At 36.5% G+C, this 19,196-nt stretch overlaps 1 protein-coding gene across 1 annotated transcript; it reads right to left on the bottom strand.

Annotated features, from left to right (window-relative positions):
- Nucleotides 1–1,202: 1,202 nt before the first annotated feature.
- On the bottom strand, nucleotides 1,203–14,736 carry tgfbr2l (transforming growth factor beta receptor-like). Its single transcript, XM_065252049.2, has 7 exons — nucleotides 14,531–14,736; nucleotides 7,484–7,634; nucleotides 6,735–6,937; nucleotides 5,821–6,656; nucleotides 5,144–5,285; nucleotides 4,752–4,879; nucleotides 1,203–3,024 (listed from the first exon to the last, which is right to left on the bottom strand). The coding sequence occupies exons 1-7, from the start codon at nucleotides 14,592–14,594 to the stop codon at nucleotides 2,749–2,751; spliced, it is 1,800 nt and encodes a 599-aa protein (XP_065108121.1). The 5' UTR covers nucleotides 14,595–14,736; the 3' UTR covers nucleotides 1,203–2,748.
- Nucleotides 14,737–19,196: the final 4,460 nt, after the last annotated feature.

Raw genomic sequence — 19,196 nt, 5'->3', positions numbered from 1 at the left:
TTTCATCCTATTCTTACCCCCAAACCTAACCCTAAACCCAAAATTTGATGGGATTTATGCTGTAGCTGTATCCTATCCAGCCAGAAACGCTGTTTTTATCCTAATCCGACCCCCAAACCTGAACCTAAACCCAACATTTGATGGGATTTATGCTATAGCTGTATCCTATCTAGCCAGAGCCACAGTTTTTCATCCTAAACCGACCCCCAAACCTAACCCTAAACCCAACATTTGATTGGATTTATGCTGTAGCTGTATCCTATCCAGCCAGAACTGCTGTTTTTCATCCTAATCTTACTCCAAAACCTAACCCTAAACCCAACATTTGATGGGATTTATGCTGTAGCTGTATCCTATCCAGACAGAACTGCTGTTTTTCATCCTAATCTGACCCCCAAACCCAACATTTGATTGGATTTATGCTGTAGCTGTATCCTATCCAGCCAGAACTGCTGTTTTTCATCCTAATCTTACTCCAAAACCTAACCCTAAACCCAACATTTGATGGGATTTATGCTGTAGCTGTATCCCATCTAGCCCGGACCGCTGTTTTTCATCCTAATCTGACCCCCAAACCCAACATTTGATGGGATTTATGCTGTAGCTGTATCCTATCCAGACAGAACTGCTGTTTTTCATCCTAATCTGACCCCCAAACCCAACATTTGATGGGATTTATGCTGTAGCTGTATCCTATCCAGCCAGAACTGCTGTTTTTCATCCTAATCTGACCCCCAAATCCAACATTTGATGGGATTTATGCTGTAGCTGTATCCTATCTAGCCAGATCTGCTGTTTTCCTCCTAATCTTACCCCGAACCTAAAATCTCGCTAGATTTGGCCATAACTGTATCCCCTCTAGCCAGAACCTGAATGAAATAAAAAATTGGGTCTTTTATGAGTACTTGGACTTGAATGCAACACAATGTGGCAGCCACATGGATTACATCGCCCCCTTCATTTTCTTTATTTACATTGTGATTTTCATGTTTCTAGTTTCATCTTCAGTGATTTTGCTACTGTAAATGTCTTTTTGATTTTGATTTTTTTTTTGCAAAAAGGTTTGCATGCACTTAGAGTGTTTTGCAGGGAACAACAGTCAAATATTTTAAATACAAATGAAATAACTAAAGTTACTTTAAAAAAAAAAAGGCATTTCAATGATAGACTAATAACCTTCATATTGCTATTAAAGTGAAATTAATGAACCTAAACATAAGGGCCTGATAAAAATGCTCATTTAAAAGAAAACATATCAGATGCACTTAGAGGGTTTTGAATCTGAACTGTTCATATCAACTTATACATTATAAAACTGTTCATTTATTTATTTGTTGACTAATTGAAATGTTTCTCACAACACTACACTTTATTTTCAATAGAATATATAGTTGTTTTATTTGGTAATCATATTATAAGTTTTACCTCCTTCCCCACATTCACTTACATCTTAATGATCTTTCACAGTATCCCTTTAACTAATACAACCGGTAATATTAAACTAATTTATCTAATAAAACATGTTTCTAAAGTTAGCATTCAAAAGGTGCTGCATAACATGAACAATATATCTGATGACCGTGTCACTTTGTCATTTGGTCAAGAGGCAAAGACAAAACTCACATAAACAGGAAGATTGCATACATTTTTTGTACCGATTACTGTACAACCGTGAAACCAGTTCACAATAGGAATAAATCAAATGACTTGACATCTTTGTTCTAGCTTCAGTAATGGAAAAAGCACAACAGGCTGCCATATATTTATGTTGCCGTTTGTACAGAAAATAATGATCTCCATCAGTTCATTTTCAGTCTGCAATCTGGTATGGATTTTTTCTGTCAGTCGAATATCTCGAGTAAAACTCAAATTGCTAAAAACAAACATGTTTCTAGAGAAAACAATTCAGTGGCATGCTTTTCATAATGAGTATTTGTAACACAAGTTCATGAAATAAACATCGACTTAAATCTGGTTAACCATCAGAGGAAAAATTCTCCCCTTGCTTAGGATAAATGAATTACATAATCAAAGTCAGGCTGTTCCACAACATCTGAGGCTGGTGGTCATTGATAAGCCCAGACATTTTGGCTCATGGGAACACTTAATCTAGTTGTCGTTTAATCTAAGCAGTCGGGTCAGTGGTTACAAAGGGTCAGTGCAAAGAAACTGAGAAAAAAAGAAACCCATTAAACTAAGTTACTCTTAAATCTGTTGATAATAATACAGCTCTCTGTGAGCAGTAAAACGAAATCCGGCCTTTTGGTCTATAAACAGCAGTCATTTCCAGTCGCTGGTGTATCGTCCTTTTGAGTATTTACGCTGCAGTGCTGTGGTTAATCAAATTGAAGTCCCCAAAAAGCTGAGTTTATGGAAAGATCACATGGATGTTAAAAACTAGTGACTCAGAGGGCGATGGAAATTTTCAGATGAGAAAATTATGTGTGGTAAACAATTTTGGGAAAACATTTGTAGAGCAAAGAATGCCACACTTTACGGCTCGCGCAGAGCTTACTGCCAAAAGTCCCCTAAACATCCCTCCCGTCTGCAACAGCGTATGTTGCGTTATGGCACGACGCCTTGCGGAGAAAATTTCCGTTTCTTTGCTCGCCACAACAAGAAAACCACAACGTCAGAACAAAAACCCCTCTCTGAACACCGGTTTGGTTTAGCATTTAAAAACGGAGACCAGCTCCACATAATGAACCAATATGCGTTACAAAAACGAGTCTTGATTTTCCAGGCAGGTCACATTTGACTTGGTTGCCTGGAGGAAGCGGAGATCTGCGTGTCATCTTCAGCAGAAGGATGGACGCCAGCGCTGTCGTCCGTGCTTGGAGGAAGACAGGGGATGGATGAGGTTTGCTCTGTTGATGTCAGTACGAGAGCTTGGGTTGAGATGGAGTTCTGCAGGTCTTCCTGTGCCAGAGTATTAAAGCGCTCCACTACACAATGAGCAGTCAGACGGGCTTCTGGGTCGTGGTCCCAGCACTCGGTTATCGTTGCACACAAAAGCTGCATGCCCTGTGTAAGACAACAGAAATGTTTGTTAAGTTTACTTTTTATGTTTCATTTCCAAACCCCAAGCGACAATAGTTTAAAATAACACAAAAAAAGAAAGCCATGCTCTGGGTCACGAAAAAATTTACAGAAATTCGTACTATGACAAGTAAAAGAGGAAAATCGGGTCCATGAACACAAATAAATAAATCAAAATTTTGTGACTACAACAAAATACCTTGAGATAAAGCACGTTATTTGTCAAAATAGATTTTAGCACATAATTTTAGAGATATATTCATCTTTCCCCATTCAAATAGATAGGACTTTAGTCCTCCATGACTAAAATTACTGCCAAAAGCAACTCTTTGGTGGTCATTTTTGAGTGCAATGCTAATGGTCTAATCAGATTCAATGGATTATGCTAAGCTATGTTAAAAGTGGTATCGCTAGACCCAGAGATCGGCTGAATGGATTCCAAAACGGTAAAACTCAATTGTTTAACTCAAGGGGAGCTGGAAAATTAAACTGTTTTCAAAAATGTGGAGTTTCCCTTTAAGCAACCACTAGTAAACTACATGTATTTACTATAGGTTAGAATCATCATTAACCCTTATGGGTTGTTGAGGCCATTTTTGTTTTTTTTATGTTTTAATTTGGCCACAACTTTCTCTGTGTTTGAGCAAATGGAATGATTTTGGTGACAAATCTTATATTCACACATATTTTGAGAAAATGCTTTGAAAATTTTCAAAAACTCAACAATATACCATGGGCAAATTTATTACCCTTTCGGGTTGTTCGTGTTTATGAAATTAATATTTTCCAATATTTATATTGGAATATATTCCATTTTTTTCATAAATCTGTTAATCACCCTCAGAACTGACCAAAACTACCAAATGTTCACAAAATTTTCATGATTTTAACTCTTTAATTGCCAAGTTCATAAGTGGTGTCACTAATTTGATGACAAAAACACACAAAATTACAGATTTTCAATAATAAATTGATTGTGGACTGGATTTTTCCCTATTTTTCACAGTCTTGGGTTTGTCAAAGATTGGTTAAAACACTGGCTTTGATGCATTTTTAGTTTTTGTGCAGCATCAGTTTTTATTTTTTTCTCCCTAATTGGTTGTTCGTGGCTTTTTTTGCCCCACTGACTTATAACGACATTTTTTTGATTGCAAAGCCATGACACCATATTATCATGCATTCTTGCTCTCTTTCTCTCTAATATGCTGTTATACTCAATATATCTCAATGAACAAGCCAGAAATCAAGGCCTACTAAAGGGTTAATGGTGCCACATGGTAATCAACAGTAAAAATGACAAATTTTACCTCTTAGCAAAACAGCCAACAATCAAGAATGCATGATTATATGGTGTCATGGCTTTGCAATCAAAAAATGTTGTTATAATGGAAGTCAATGGGGCAAAAACAGTAAACGAGGGAGAAAAAAAACTGATCCTGCACAAAAACTAAAAATGCATCAAAGCCAATGTTACAAGCCCAAGACTGTGAAAAAGGTAAAAAGAAATCCAGTCCACAATCATTTTTATATTGAAAATCTGTCAATTTGTGTGTTTTTCCCCCAAATCAGTGACACCACCTACGAAATTGGCAATTAAAGAGTTAAAATCATGGAAATTTTGTAAGCATTTGGTAGTTTTGATCAGTACTGAGATTGATGCATTAAAGTAAATTTTGTCTTTGAGTTCCATGCATGTCCAGTTGTGTACCCACTGGATGTGTTGTCCAGCTCTCTGGGATATCTGGTCGTCCTCTGTCTCTTAACACCAGTTCTCTCATGCTGTCTATACACGGCTGCTCGCACACCTTGGAGCCAAATGGTGGCTCGTAATTCTTCACTTCTGTTGAAAAGACAATTAAAGCTCTTATTTGTATCTACACGCTTCAGCATGACAACACAGTGTATGTTAGACTGTCTGTGAAATTCAGTCTAAAGTCTCAATCGAATTAAGAGATAGATAAGAAGCATCAGGAGTTTGATTTCACTTTCATTTGAATATGAGAAATTGACATGGTCTTACTCCATCAATGTTAAAGATATTTGGTGAGTTTTTACAGACAGAATTATATACTGTATGTGCACAAGAAAGCTTGACAATACTTGCCTCCTATGACATCACACCTAGAGACCATTTCCCACAGCACCAGGGCCATGGAGTATACATCCATCTGTTTAAAAGACTCCAAATCCTCAAGATTCACCCTGGACTCCAGGACTTCAGGAGCCATGTAGCGTGCTGTCCCCACCTATGAGACTCAGAGTAAATAAAATAAGACAACTGCACCAAATTGAATTACAAATGGTTACGAAGATTTATGCGATTAAATCTATGACTTTAACACATCAACCAAAGAGCTTTTAGCTTGCACAAATGATCACATTGACCTTTTTAAGAGATTATATTTTTGGTGTATGTACGAACACTTTGAAACCATAGCTCTGTTCCAAAACCTGGGTAGGCACTCTGTTGATACCAACAGTGGTCCAAAAGGTTTTACACTTTTTTTGGCGAAGGCACCCAAAGTGTCTTCTAAAAGAAATGCAATCTCAAAATGCACTGCAACAAGCTCAGTCATATCATATGGCAGACAAAGTGAGAGAAAGTTAATTCCTAATACGTACCATTTTAGTACAAATATTTACTTTTGATGTACCAATATGCACCTTTGAGGTACCATCCCAGTGACACATATTGTACCTTCTTGTACCTTTCCTCTGAGAGTTTATGGCAAAGGCTCACCAGGTTTTGGAGCAGACCCCATATTTTTTCCTCCTTCTTACCTGTCCACTGTTGGCAAAATCATCTACGGTGAGTGAAAGGTCGAGTCGCAAAGCCAGTCCGAAATCGCAGAGCGCACACTCGGTGCGGCTCTTCAACACAACGTTACTGCTCTTCAGATCTCGATGGGCGATTGGCACCTTTGGCGTGCCGCATGGTGCGATGTCACTGTGCAGGTGTGCCAGGCCTCTCGCCACAGAGCCTGCCAGCGCGCACAGTTCGGCCCAGGTGAGAACATGAGAAACCAGAAAGTCTTGAAGGTTCCCCAGGCTGTAATAAGCCATGATGAGCCAATATTGCCTCTGAGACGTGCCACCCCGTTCCTCGGCCGTCAAGAACTGCACCACGTTCTCATGTTTTAAGTTGGCATCAGAGAAAATAGCTCTTTCATTACACCATGAGGTATACTCTACTGCCGGGAAGATCTTAACAGCCACGGTTTCGTAATGTCCGCCCTCATTATGGCTGAGTCGTGCCTGCCACACTTCAGCGAAGCGCCCCTTACCCACCAGGGTCTCCAGCTGGATGGGCAGCTGCTCTGTGTTGTGGTTTAGGTTATTGGCACACGTCGATGATATTTCAGAACTGACGTCGTCGCTGAGTGGAGTCATCTTGTCGTGGTAATCGCTACCATTCGCTTGGCCGGCGCAGACCTCTGCTGGATCCAGGGACTGGTAGTGGGTGCGTCTTGGTGCCCAGTCTTTGGGTTGTTTGCAGGGCTGACGGGTACGGTAGAGGTAAAAGCTGATGCCGGCAATGACGACGCCAAGGATGAGTGTGGTGACAAGGCTTATGACTACTATTGGAATGATCTCCATGGACTTCACCTTTGAATATCCTGGAAAAAATACATTTATTATATTGATTCTGATTGGTCAGAGTCTGATTGATAAATTTTATGACATGCATATAGTACCATTCGGTCCTTTGTCAAAGATGAGCTTGTCGTTGCACTCCTGATCACCGATACAGGCGCAGATAAAAAGCAGTCCATCATCTGAGGGTTGTGGTGACATCCGACACTCTGTCGTGGAGTAATTTGTCAGAATGATGTTCTCCAGTGGATGCTGCGGGTTATAGCACATCGTCTTCACGCTGACACTCACGTTGTCCTTCTTCCTGCGAGAAACATCACAGGATCAAAGTCAAGCACAGCACGATATTAGAGAGCACAGAGAAATCCCCTTCAGTTGGTTAAAACAACAACCGAACCCCTCGGAAAGACAAACATGGGATCAGAGTTTAAAATGCGCTCTGGAAAAAGGTTTTTATGATGAAATTTCGAGTAAAAAGCATTCGGTCAATCCCTGCGCACTTTGTATTTAATTCCAGAGTTAAAACTTTGCTAGAGGTTAAAAATGTGTTTGATATTTGTCAGACAAGCTCTTTCATAGACTGAGCTGGTTGGAAATGGCGCAAAACATTTCAAGTTGAAAAGCAACCTTATCACTGCACAGGTCATAAGGGTTGTATGGCAGCTAAACCCTTATTTATTGGAAGCATATTAAAATATGCTGCTTCTTTAGTTTCATATCAGTATCTTACGGTGTTGCCAAAGAGTTTAAAGCATTTAAATGTACCACAGAGAACATTGTTTATATTAGCAACATTAAACTCAATTTGTGTACACAACATCACTTACTCAAGTTGATCCATTAGACTCACCATATGGCTACACACACTTCCTCATTCAGCGTACAGTAAGAGGTCAGACTGCAGTTGCTCGTGCAGACATTTTCTTCGCATATGGGATTCGAGTGGTCACACCACTTACACAGGTTGGTTTTTAACATGGTAAAAGTCTTTGCTTCCATCACTGAAATGAAACATTACACTGTATTAATATACATGTAGAGAAATCGCTTGATGACCCTAATAGCTATGATAGTAGATTTTGTCGTAGCATTAGATAACCAGACAAATAACAAGCACACTTTTCAAGTAAACATTTCACGAAAAAATGCTTGACTTAAATTAAAAACCTTTTTCATTTAAAAAGTACACCTTTGTACCTTAAGGGTTAATATTTTTAAAGTTGCCATGGAACGGATGTAACGATTGTCTAATTTTCGGTAAAACAGCTTATGAAATTAAAAAAATAGGGCGGGACTTAAATTTGTCTATCAAGAATTGATTGGATCATTTGAAGTTGGGTATTATTGCACATTTTATTGTCCTCGAATTTTATTAGATTATAATCTATTTATGAGGACAATAAAATTTGCAAAAATACTATTATATATTGTATAATAGTATATGTACTGAAATCAAGTTATTAAAGCGATCACTGGGATGGTAGGATTTAAAGTTGCAATAAAACTGAAATGAAAACTGTAATTTGTTTTGGAATGTTGTGTTTTTTTTAGATGTTTTATTATGCTTTAAAAATTCAGATGCCCTCATAATCTTTAATCAAAAACGCAAATCTTCTCCCCTCCACCAAACTCTCATACGATATGGCAGGTGGGCGGGGTCCGGGAAAAGATGGCAGCAAATAGCAACATGACCCAACTTCAAATGATCCAATCAATTCTTGATAGACAAATTTAAGTCCCGCCCTATTTTTTTTATTTCATAAGCCATTTTACCGAAAATTAGACAATCGTTACATCCGTTTCATGGCGACTTTAAAAATATTTACCCTTAAAGGAACAGTATGTAGGATTGTGGTATTGCAATCACAAAACTTGTGGCTAAAACTGGTACTGCAATCACACAGCTGGTGGCCAATACACAACATGACAACATAAACCTCAGTTGAGGGCTGCAACTCCACTTTTTAAATGACAATATCCTGGCCGGACCACTGTTGTCAGTGATATAAATATTTGAAATGAAAATGATTTCTTAATGTCTAGTGACATATCAGGGCCATTTTATGATTAATTGATATAAAATTCGTACATACTGTTCCTTTAAGGTACAAAGGTGTACTTTTTAAAAAGGGTACTACCCCAGTAACAGCTTTTCTACCTTTATTTCTAAGACTAAGATTATTAAGAAATTGTCATTTTCTATGGTGTCTTTCATATAAAGCTGTTTTGAACCCATACATTATAAAAAAGCCCTATTTAAATAAATTTGGCTTAACTTATTTATTTATTTATTTATTCGAGCAGTAGCTATTCTGCTCAAAAGGAGTAGGCCGAAGCAAAAAGCTTATAAACGCCCTCCCCAATAATTAATATTACATTAATACAAAAATCATAATACAAAACAACACAACCACAATACAACATCAAACAAAACAAATCAAACAATAAACAATCAGACAAAATTTATATACACTTGTTTTTATATAACTATAAATAGATTTTATGTGCAAAATAAGACACACATCACTTTAAATGGGACATATTATGAAAATCAGATTTTTTTTTAATAAGATCAACCCAGTTACTTAGTTTTGGTACCCAGTCTCTGCAAGCATGTGAAAAAACAGATCATTGAAATTTGCACTAAGAATACTATTCTTGATGAGCAAAATGACCCAAGAAAATAAGTCTAGTTTTTAGACCAAAAATATCAAATTTAAAGGGATAGTTCACCCAAAAATGAAAATTCTGTCATCATTTACTTACCCTCATGTTTTTACAAACCCACATACATTTCTTTGTTCTGATGAACACAAAGGAAAATATTTGAAGAATATTAGAAATGTTTATAACAAAACCATTCGTGGACCCCATTCACTTCCATAGTAGGAGAAAAGAATACTATGGAAGTGAATGGGGTCCACGAACGGTTTGCTTACAAACATTTCTCAAAATATCTTGCTTTGTGTTCTTCAGAACAAAGACATACAGGTTTGTAACAACATGAGTGAGTAAACGATGACAAAATGTTCATTTTTGGGTGAACTATCCCTTTAAGTGATTTTGTGCATAAAACAAGCAACAAAATCTGCCAATGGGCTAAGCAAAAAAATCTTGCACATTTTTCTTAAACACTTAATTCAAGAAAATTTAAAGAGAAATTACCTTACCCCATTGGCAGATTTTTTTGCTTGTTTTATGCACAAAATCACTTACATTTTATATTTTTGGTCTAAAAACTAGACTTATTTTCTTGGGTCGTTTTGCTCATCAAGAAAAAGCATCTTAATTTAAGAATTTTTAGATATTGTTACTGAAAACTAAGATTTTTTTTGTCTTGAAAATCATTTTGTGCAGTGTGGCTCCCCTTGTGATGTCAGAATGGGATAATACCACCCCTTAATCTTGCTTATTGATTTGGCTGACGCTTTTATCCAAAGCGACTTACAATTGCTATATATGTCAGAGGTCGCACACCTCTGGAGCAACTAGGGGTTAACTGTCTTGCTCAGGGACAAAATGGTGTGTCACAGTAGATTCGAACCTGGGTCTCTAACACCATAGGTAAATGTCTTATCCACTGCTCCATCACCACCTCAATCTGCCCTATCCAACCACGGCACTGCTATTTAGTGCAGAGATCAGCTAATTTGCATTTTAAAAAGACACCCAAAAAGGCACCTTTTTGCTCACACCTAAAAATTGGCATTTTTAACATGCTATAATAAATGATCTATATGGTATTTTGAGCTAAAACTTCATGTACATACTCTGGGAACAAAGATTTGTTTGACATCTTAAAAAGGTCTTGTGAAATGTCCCCTTTAAGAATTTAAAAGCAAACTAAGATATGAAGTGTTCCCTATAGCTCAACTGGTGGAGCATTGTGTGAACAGCCCCAAATGTTGTTGGTTTGATCCCAAGCTACACACATATTGATAAAATGTTTACTTTGAATGCCCTGTAAGTGGCTATGAATGAGAGCATCTGCCAAATGCATGATTGCAGTCTTGGATTTGCCAAAAATTCCCATTTTATATTTTATAAACTTCTGTTTTCCTTATGTCTGTAAACGGCTGTTTTGCAACAATGCAAAATTGTGAAAAGCGCTACAGAAATAAAATTTTATTAAAATAAACTGGCAAAATTTAATAGCCTAAAATCACAAAAACCTGTGCTTGATTGAGGCACGCAACAAATGCAGTCAAAATTGTCCAATAATGAAAATGATTGGGCAATGATTGCAATGACAAAGCTATAACAATGAAGTCTGTAATGACAGCTGCAATCAAGATTTAAGAGCAGTTTTTGAGCTACGTGACCCATCTGGAGTTTATAGACCTCTAATTGGATTTGGATGAACGCGATATATAGCCTGATGTGTGTGTGTGTCGTGATGCAGCCTACAGTTTTTGGTTTGGTGCACAGATGCGTGTGCATGTGTGTTCATGAGTCTCAAGAGTTCCTGTGGTAAGTGGGACAAGCCTGAATTCCTTCCCACGTACGCTGTCTCTGTGCTGAAGCTACCACATCACAACTATATTAATTGTTTATTAAAAACAGATGAGGGGCGGGATCCGTTTCCCTGAAAGCGTGCGGCAACCTTAAGGTAAACTGTATTGAGAGAAATAGAGGAGATTTTTGACGCAGGCCTCCAGATGTCCTCTCGTGCAAACCATCAAAATATACAGTACAACAGGGCTCTTGCGTAAAAGGAGACAGGGACGTGAAGGCAGGGAAAAAGAGAGAGAAGAAAACTAAAAGGCTAAGCACAAAAGCCCCCCCCCACCACAAACTTTAAAGTAATTAAACTCAGCAGCAACCGCTCCAGAAATAAATTGAAGCCAGAAGCTCTCGCACGGGCCAAGATTGAAGCACAGCCCCTCCGTGCTTATGGGAAATCCAATGGCTGCTTACAGATGCCAAGAGATGCTGGCCTGCATTTATTTGGTTTGCGCTCAAGCAAGTTTCCCTTCTCGTTCCCTATTTGTAATTCATGAGCACTAGGTATAATAATGAAAATCATATGCCAAGTCGTATGGTTTCTTCTACTACCACGGTTCATTTTGTTTTGGAAAAACGAAGCAAATATTTTGGAGAATTGGCTGAAAAGGTCTTTGATGTAAATACAATGGTCCAAAAAGTATTTGGAAACACAAGTCATAAAATACAATATATGAATGCCATAAGACAAACAAACAACATATGATAAAACAATAGGTAAACTGTTTAAAACGAAACGAAAAGCTGAGTGTGTTTGGCTTTTTTTACTTGTGAGGAATTTTTTTTGGAAAATGTCCTAACAAACCTAAACATGTCAAAAGTTTTACAAATGTAAAGGTATTTCAGTGGTCCTTACTCGTCAGTGAACAGTCAGCAGGGTTAGGTTTAGGGCATACAAACTGTTTTTATCCCCCTATGAAAACAAACCTTTGTGTCTTTATGTTTTTTCCATATGTCTTTATGTGCCTTGAAACATTTTTGGGGCCCTCCGTATGTAGTAATCAAACAACCCCACTGGGTGGCACATATCCAAGTTCATCCAATTTCTTTTCAACTCAGCTTGATCCCCGAAAGCATTTCCTGATATTAAATTAATAACAGCACAACGAAAGCACGACTGTCACATTCATGATAAACAGATGTCTTCAAAAGTTGACCATGACACATAAACAGTCTCATCATGATGAGCGCTGTTTAAATGTCGAGGAGGGTTAGTGCCCCCTTTCCTATTATTCAGAAATAGGAGGAGCATCACCAATGCCAGTAAAATGTTCTGTCATATCACGCCAAACAAGAAACAGCCAGCTTTCCTCCACAAGTACCAAGCGAACCCATGCCCACTAACAAGAACAAGTTCTTGGACTCTCCTCAAGAAAACAAAGGAGAAATGAGAGTTAGGCCCTGTCAACATCATACCTCATTACAATGTTGCCATTGTGGGCAATCATGATGACAAAATTGAGAATCATCAAGGCACCCTATATGTCTTTGTTTTATTATTGTATATATAGTCTTTGTGTGTGGACACATTTGCACACTCTGACACTATAGCTCCCTCTTCATATTCCCCGAAATGTGTGCTTAAAAGGCCATTTCGAGCAACAAATGAAATATGATAAGTGTGACTGGGGGGTGATGATTTTCTTCTCTCCTCCCACATGGTAATATTTCATAACTGTTGTTAAAGTGGTACTGCTCTATACACACCCCAACCATTTAAAGGGGCCTCTGCTCTGCAAAGATCATATGGATTCATAAGATTTGGTTTCCCCTATGGAATTTTCCATGATATGCTGCTATTTTATTGCAGTTAAGGTGTTGTTTATTATATCTATTAGTGAGTGATTCTGATGGTTTCAAAACAGTTCTGTACATTTAATATAAACATGTTATACATTAAAATGTTTATATTCATTAAATGTTCTATTTATACAAAAGTGTATACTAGATGAACAATAACAGATACTGCTGTTTATACTGTACCATGGTCTTAAATAAACAGTTTGTTGTCTTTGAAAACAACAGGACAGATTTTTCTAAACAACTACTAATCACAATAGAAGCCTAAGTCTTAAATAAGACAAAAGTCATCTTATTACTGAATATTATCAGATAACAGAACCCATAATAATGTAGCATACTAATTTAAGTGTTATGCCATACTGTATCTGTTTTACCAGTTTGAATAATCTTAATCTTATTTGAGTGGGAAATTTTTAGACGTTTTTAGGAACAGTGTGACCTGGAGTGCTAGATGAAATCTAAATTTGTTTTCAATTTGATATTTTTATTTTTAACAAATATCATCTAAACATGCTGGGTTATTTTCAACCCAGCATTGGGTCAAAAAGGGACAACCCCAACTTGTTGGTTTATAATTTAACCTACAGCTGAAAAAAAATAACGCTTCATTCAATTTACTCTTTTTTTTTTAAGGTAAGTGGTTGCAATCAATTAATTTAAGCTACATTTAAACAAACGTTTTTTGTTTTATTTTGTATTTCTAATTTTTTTTGTTTAAATGTAGCTTAAATAAATTGATTGTGACCACTTACCTTAAAAAATTTAGTAAATTGAATGAACCATTTTTTCAGTAAGTATGTTGGGTTGTTTTAACCCAAAATGCTGGGTTATTTTTAAATATAACAATTTTCTGGGTTAATTTAACCCAACAGCTAGGTTTGTCCCTTTTTGACCCAACACTGGGTTGAAAATAACCCAGCATTTTTTAGAGAGTACGTTAATAAGATAAATTTAAATTAAAACACAGTTTTACCAGAATTTCGTACTATGACTCCCCACATAAAATCAAATGTTTATTTGAGTTATTAGACTACTAATGTAGCTTATATCAAAAATAGAAAATAATATAATAGATTTGCATTCAGTAAATGGTTAACACAAATCAGAAATTAAACCAAATAATCTTTGTATGTGGAGGTCATTTTAATTCACCCATTAAATCAAACACCACGAAGAGGAGCAAAGCAGCTAAATAATAAATGACAAATGTATAAGCTAGGCATTCAACGTCTGTTTAAATAAATAATATAAAATGTATATCAAACACGTCAACGTGATGTGCTGCATTTTCATCACTTATTATTAAAAGTTGCAATGAAATGAAAAGACAATGCAATGAAAGCCACTTTCATTTTTACGTTTTAAAGACGTCTTTGCTTCAGTAACTGGATAACTGTTTACATCAGTCTGAAAAAAGCCGAGTATAAATATGAACTTTTTCATAAAATGATTTGAATATCTTTCCTTTATAAACATTTCATTGTTTACGAATGTTAGTGTCGAGTTTAACCAGCACACAAACTCAAAGGCAAAGCTTCGATGCGTGCTGGACTCCAGACAATGAAAGCGGAGAAAAACTTTTTCTACTCACGCCAGAAAGACAGAAGAGCAGATGCTTGAAGCCACAAACTCCAGCAGCCTTTGAGACCCATCATATCTTCACAATCTCAACGCTTCCCCGAACTTAAAGCAATGTTGTTATTTTCTTCTTCTGCTCGTTTTGAAAGGCGTTGATAAACTCATCTGTAAGAGAGTTTAAGACTCTTGTGTTGTTGAGTTCCGTGTAGGCGGATCCAGATGTTTTTAATCCAGATGTGACTGAGTGCGACTCCGCCCAGATCTCACATTTATCAATGCACCGAACCACTCATATACACAATGAACAATGAACTGTAATCCAGCTTCTAATTTGCTGCACATAGTGTGTTTTGCATGAAAGTATGCAAATATAATATGAATAAGCAATAATCAAGTAAATGAAAAATCATATATAAATTAACAAATGTAAATATGGTGAAAAGCGTAGATGTAAAAGTAGCCTACTATTTTTGTTAGTATTATTTCTTTCTTTCTTTATTACATATCACTTAAAAATGTAAAAACCATAATGACGATAACCAGTTGTGTTTGATAAAAATGATGTAGGCCTATAATGATAATGATATTGATAATAACAATAATAATACTAATTATTCTACTACTACTACTACTACTACTACTAATAATAATAATAATAACAATAATAAATATAGCTGCAAGCAGCGATTAGCGGGGTTCAAGCGATCTGGGACCTTAAAGGGGTCATAGCGTGAAAATCTGACTTTTTCCAAGTGTAAGTGCTATAATTGGGTCCCCAGTGCTTATATCAACCTAGAAAACATGAAAAAGATAAAAAATAAAATAATCGAGAGCACAATTGAATTTCAATTACAACAAACCACCATCATTGTGATCAGTGTTTGCATTTCATCCACTCATTTGCATTTTAAAGGAAACACCCAAAAACTGCACAATTTTGCTCAGGCCTACAAAGTGTCAATTTTAACATGCTATAATAAATGATCTGTGGAGGATTTTGAGATAACACTTCACATACACACTCTGGGTACACAAACAATTTATTTTACATCTTTAAAAAATCTCATTATATGAACCTTTAAGACCTTTAAGGGCATGCCTGTTTAGATTTGCTGCATTGTTATCAAATATACTTAGAATATGAAATACTAACATGTTACCAATTAGGTAAATTTTCTGAAGAGAAAATTATGTGGTGCATGCTGTTGCAAGATTTGTCACACAAAATGTTTCAAAAATTGTTAACATGAGACAAAACAGCCCACCACAATTTCTCTACGATGTTCTGATATAGAGATATAGGTCTCATATGGCTAATCTATAACACAGCAATGATGAAGAATAAGCTAAAACACATACATGCATTTACACACAGAAGCAGAAATGGCAGGGTTAGGAAATAAGACTTTGAAATAAATGACCAATCTCCATATGCTTGGTGTCCTTTAAGAGTTCATCAACCTATTTAAATGTTTATCCTATGTTCGAATGTCACATGACTGTTAAAACGGATACCGTCAGAATGATTGACGAAATGTTATTTTAACATAATAATACTGACTTCATAAAGTTAAATCATGCATCCATTGATGAAACCTGTGAACACAATTTCATTGAGTATACATTTTAAATACTAAATAATAATTTTAGCCAGCAGATGGCAGAAGATGACCTTCTGCCATCTGTTGGCTAAAATTATTGTTTTCCTTTTACAATTAATTTAACATAAAATTAGTATTGAATATTTAAAAGTAAATAAAGGTAGACACATTTTTAACTCAAATCCTGATAAGCATGCTCTTAAGTATATTAATGAGGGTCTGTGTTTCACACAGAGAGTATATATTTTTCATATAATCCTTTTATTGTGTTATTGTAAGAGAATACTAATTTATGGATTTGGAAACAATAAAGCAAAGTTACATATTTTAATAGAAACATTTTTAGGCTCTGTCATGTTAAATTGTCAAATAGTGGTATAGCTCTGCAATTATTTTCATGTGATTTTAGGCTGGGCCAATAAATAACTGATCCAGATATGTTTTCAATATCAAATTATGTCAATAACAAATGTCATGTTATTTAGTAGATTTGCAGCAGATTTGCTGGTGAGCATTTGTCTGTGTTACTTTCATAAAGTGCTGCTTTTTAGTTGGGTTCTAGCAGGTCATTTATGTGAATAATAACCAATTGCATTATCACATGAAGTTTTTGGTGCAATATTTGAAAAATAACATATAAAAATGTAACAACTTTGTATTATACATCATGTCAGGACACGTTTATGTCATGGAAGGTAGAATAGAATCCTAATGCTACTGATGTAAATAAATGGAGATAATGAAAAACTTTAATCCATATCTTTATGAGTTCCTTTAAACACACATGCTGCAATTCAGTCGTACAAATGGCACCTACACCAATGTGTGACATCACATGAAATCTATGCTTACAAAAGCAGGTATTCAAATTCATTACATTTTGTATTTGATATACCTTTACACACAGAGGACAGAAAAATGTACTGCGCTGATTTTATTGTTGTTGACTGAAAAAATTCTAGTAGTTTTGAAAAGTTGTTTTTGTAATTCAAAGCTAAACAACTAAAGGAATAAGACGTACAATTGGTGATAACAATTTGGCATTCATATTTGCTCACAGACTACAGGAAATTGTATTGCATTGGCTTTAGTGGTGTTGAGTGAAAAACCAAGTATTAGTTCACAAAATAGTTTTTTCATATAAACATAAACATATAGAGCAGTGGTTCTCTACTCCGTTTCTGGAGAACCACTGCTCTGCACATTTTGTATGTTTCTCTCATCTGACACAATCAGTTTAGTTAATAGAGATCTCTACTATTGTGCTGATTATGTGAAGCAGGTGTGTTGAGAACCACTGATCTAGAGAACTGTTTACTTTGCACACATTGTGTTAGATGCAAAGATTTTCAGAAAGATGAACTAAAAATCCTCACAGACACTTGGAAACATAAGACCAACAGTCCCATGAGTTTAGTTGTAATCACACACCATTAGGCTTGACTCGTACATGGTTAATACTGGTTGGCTGTTGAGTGGCATGTTTTCAAAGATAAATAATTATCCTCATAGACCATTATAAGAACCTGAAAGTAGATGTAATGTGCAAAATAACAAGTAGGTCAGACAAATATTTATGTGTCATATACATATGCTATAGTTATGGTTATTTGTTCTTAAGTTATAGCGCCACCTAATGGACAATCTCTGCAATTTTTTGCATGTGACCTCAGCTTGGGTCTATACATATGTGTACCAAGTTTCATGTTGATATCTCATTCCTATCATAAATGATAGCAATTTAAGTATTTGTGGCCCCGCCTCTTCGTACTTTTGACCGTAGTGTTGCGACGACGAGTGCAAAGTTCAACTTTTTTTTGATAATTATTGATATTCAGTGTCTAAGGAATATTCCAGCACTGGATTGGTTCAGATCGGTCAAAAAACCTAGGACTAGTTCGCAAAAGTAGGTTTAAGAGAAAATTATGAATATCTAACAAACGATTCGACTGAGACAAGTGCTTCTTGAGGAAAAGTTGTTCATTAAATGTAGCTCTATTAAATGATATAAAGATCTTGTTGATATCTGAAACACTGCATAATACACAATCACTTAAACATTGAAAAAACGTGATAGCGCCTCCCGGAGGCCGAATTTTTTCTTACTCTGCACAGACCTTCATGGCCAAGAGACAAACAGGTCCACCACGTTTCGTTTCGATCGGCCTCCGTTAACCCTGCCCAATAGCTGCTTTTTCTTGATTGGCCGATGGCGGCCATGTTTTTTGAGCTACGCGAAATTCCTTTCCCACACAGATAGTACCCTAGACCAAGAGCACCCGTGCCAAATCTCAAGTTGATCGGTCCCATATTTCTCTAGTTACAGCTCTTCAAAGTTGAAGTAGTGTTATAGCGCCAACTAGTGGTCAAGCGATGCAATTTTTTGCACGTGACCCCAGAATAGTCCGCTGTATATGTGTACCAAATTTGGTTTCGATACCTCTTTCCAATCCCAAGTTACAGCCATTGAAGTCCAAGAGGCTCCGCCCATTGGGGGCGTTTGGGCGTGGCTTGACGACGACGAGTATAAAGTTCAACTTTTTTTTGATAACTTTTCATATTCACACTCCAAGGAATATTACAGCACTGGAACGGTTCCGATCGGACAAAAAACCTAGGACTAGTTCGTTTTTATTTTTTTCGACAAAATCGAAAATAGCGAAAAAATTTTCATGACGGAAATGAAATCGGAGATATACGTTTTGTTCGTCTTGACGCAAGGAATCCAGGGATATAAGACACTTGACATTTGGACAAGAATTCTGGGAGTTATGAGCATCAACGCGTTTGTTATCGCTATAGCGCCACCTATAGGCCAATCGGGTTGAAACTCTATCAACCTCTCCCCAAATTGGGTCCTACCATTTGGCCAAGTCTCAAGTCTCTAGGCCTTACGGTTTGGTCTGCACGATCCGTTTTACGGCAGAAGAAAAATAATAAAAAGAATAAAAATCCATACAAATACAATAGGGTTTCAGCCCTTCGGGCTTGAACCCCTAATAATAATAATAATAAATATAGCTGCAAGCAGCAATCACCGGGGTCAAGCCAAAAAGGGCACAGCAGAAAGTAAAGTTG

The sequence above is a fragment of the Paramisgurnus dabryanus genome, chromosome 15, assembly GCF_030506205.2.
Source record: "Paramisgurnus dabryanus chromosome 15, PD_genome_1.1, whole genome shotgun sequence".
NCBI classification, from domain to species: Eukaryota; Metazoa; Chordata; class Actinopteri; order Cypriniformes; family Cobitidae; genus Paramisgurnus; species Paramisgurnus dabryanus.
Note: the sequence above shows the minus strand (reverse complement) of the source record. Positions and strands in the feature narration are given on the sequence as shown.

Excerpts from the sequence above, each read along its gene's own strand:
- tgfbr2l (XM_065252049.2), bottom strand. The coding sequence starts at position 14,594 with ATGATGGGTCTCAAAGGCTGCTGGAGTTTGTGGCTTCAAGCATCTGCT. Across the intron at positions 6,657-6,734 it reads CTTTGACAAAGGACCGAATG|GATATTCAAAGGTGAAGTCC; the intron begins GTACTATATGCA and ends TATTTTTTCCAG. Across the intron at positions 5,286-5,820 it reads ATTTTGCCAACAGTGGACAG|GTGGGGACAGCACGCTACAT; the intron begins GTAAGAAGGAGG and ends TGAGTCTCATAG.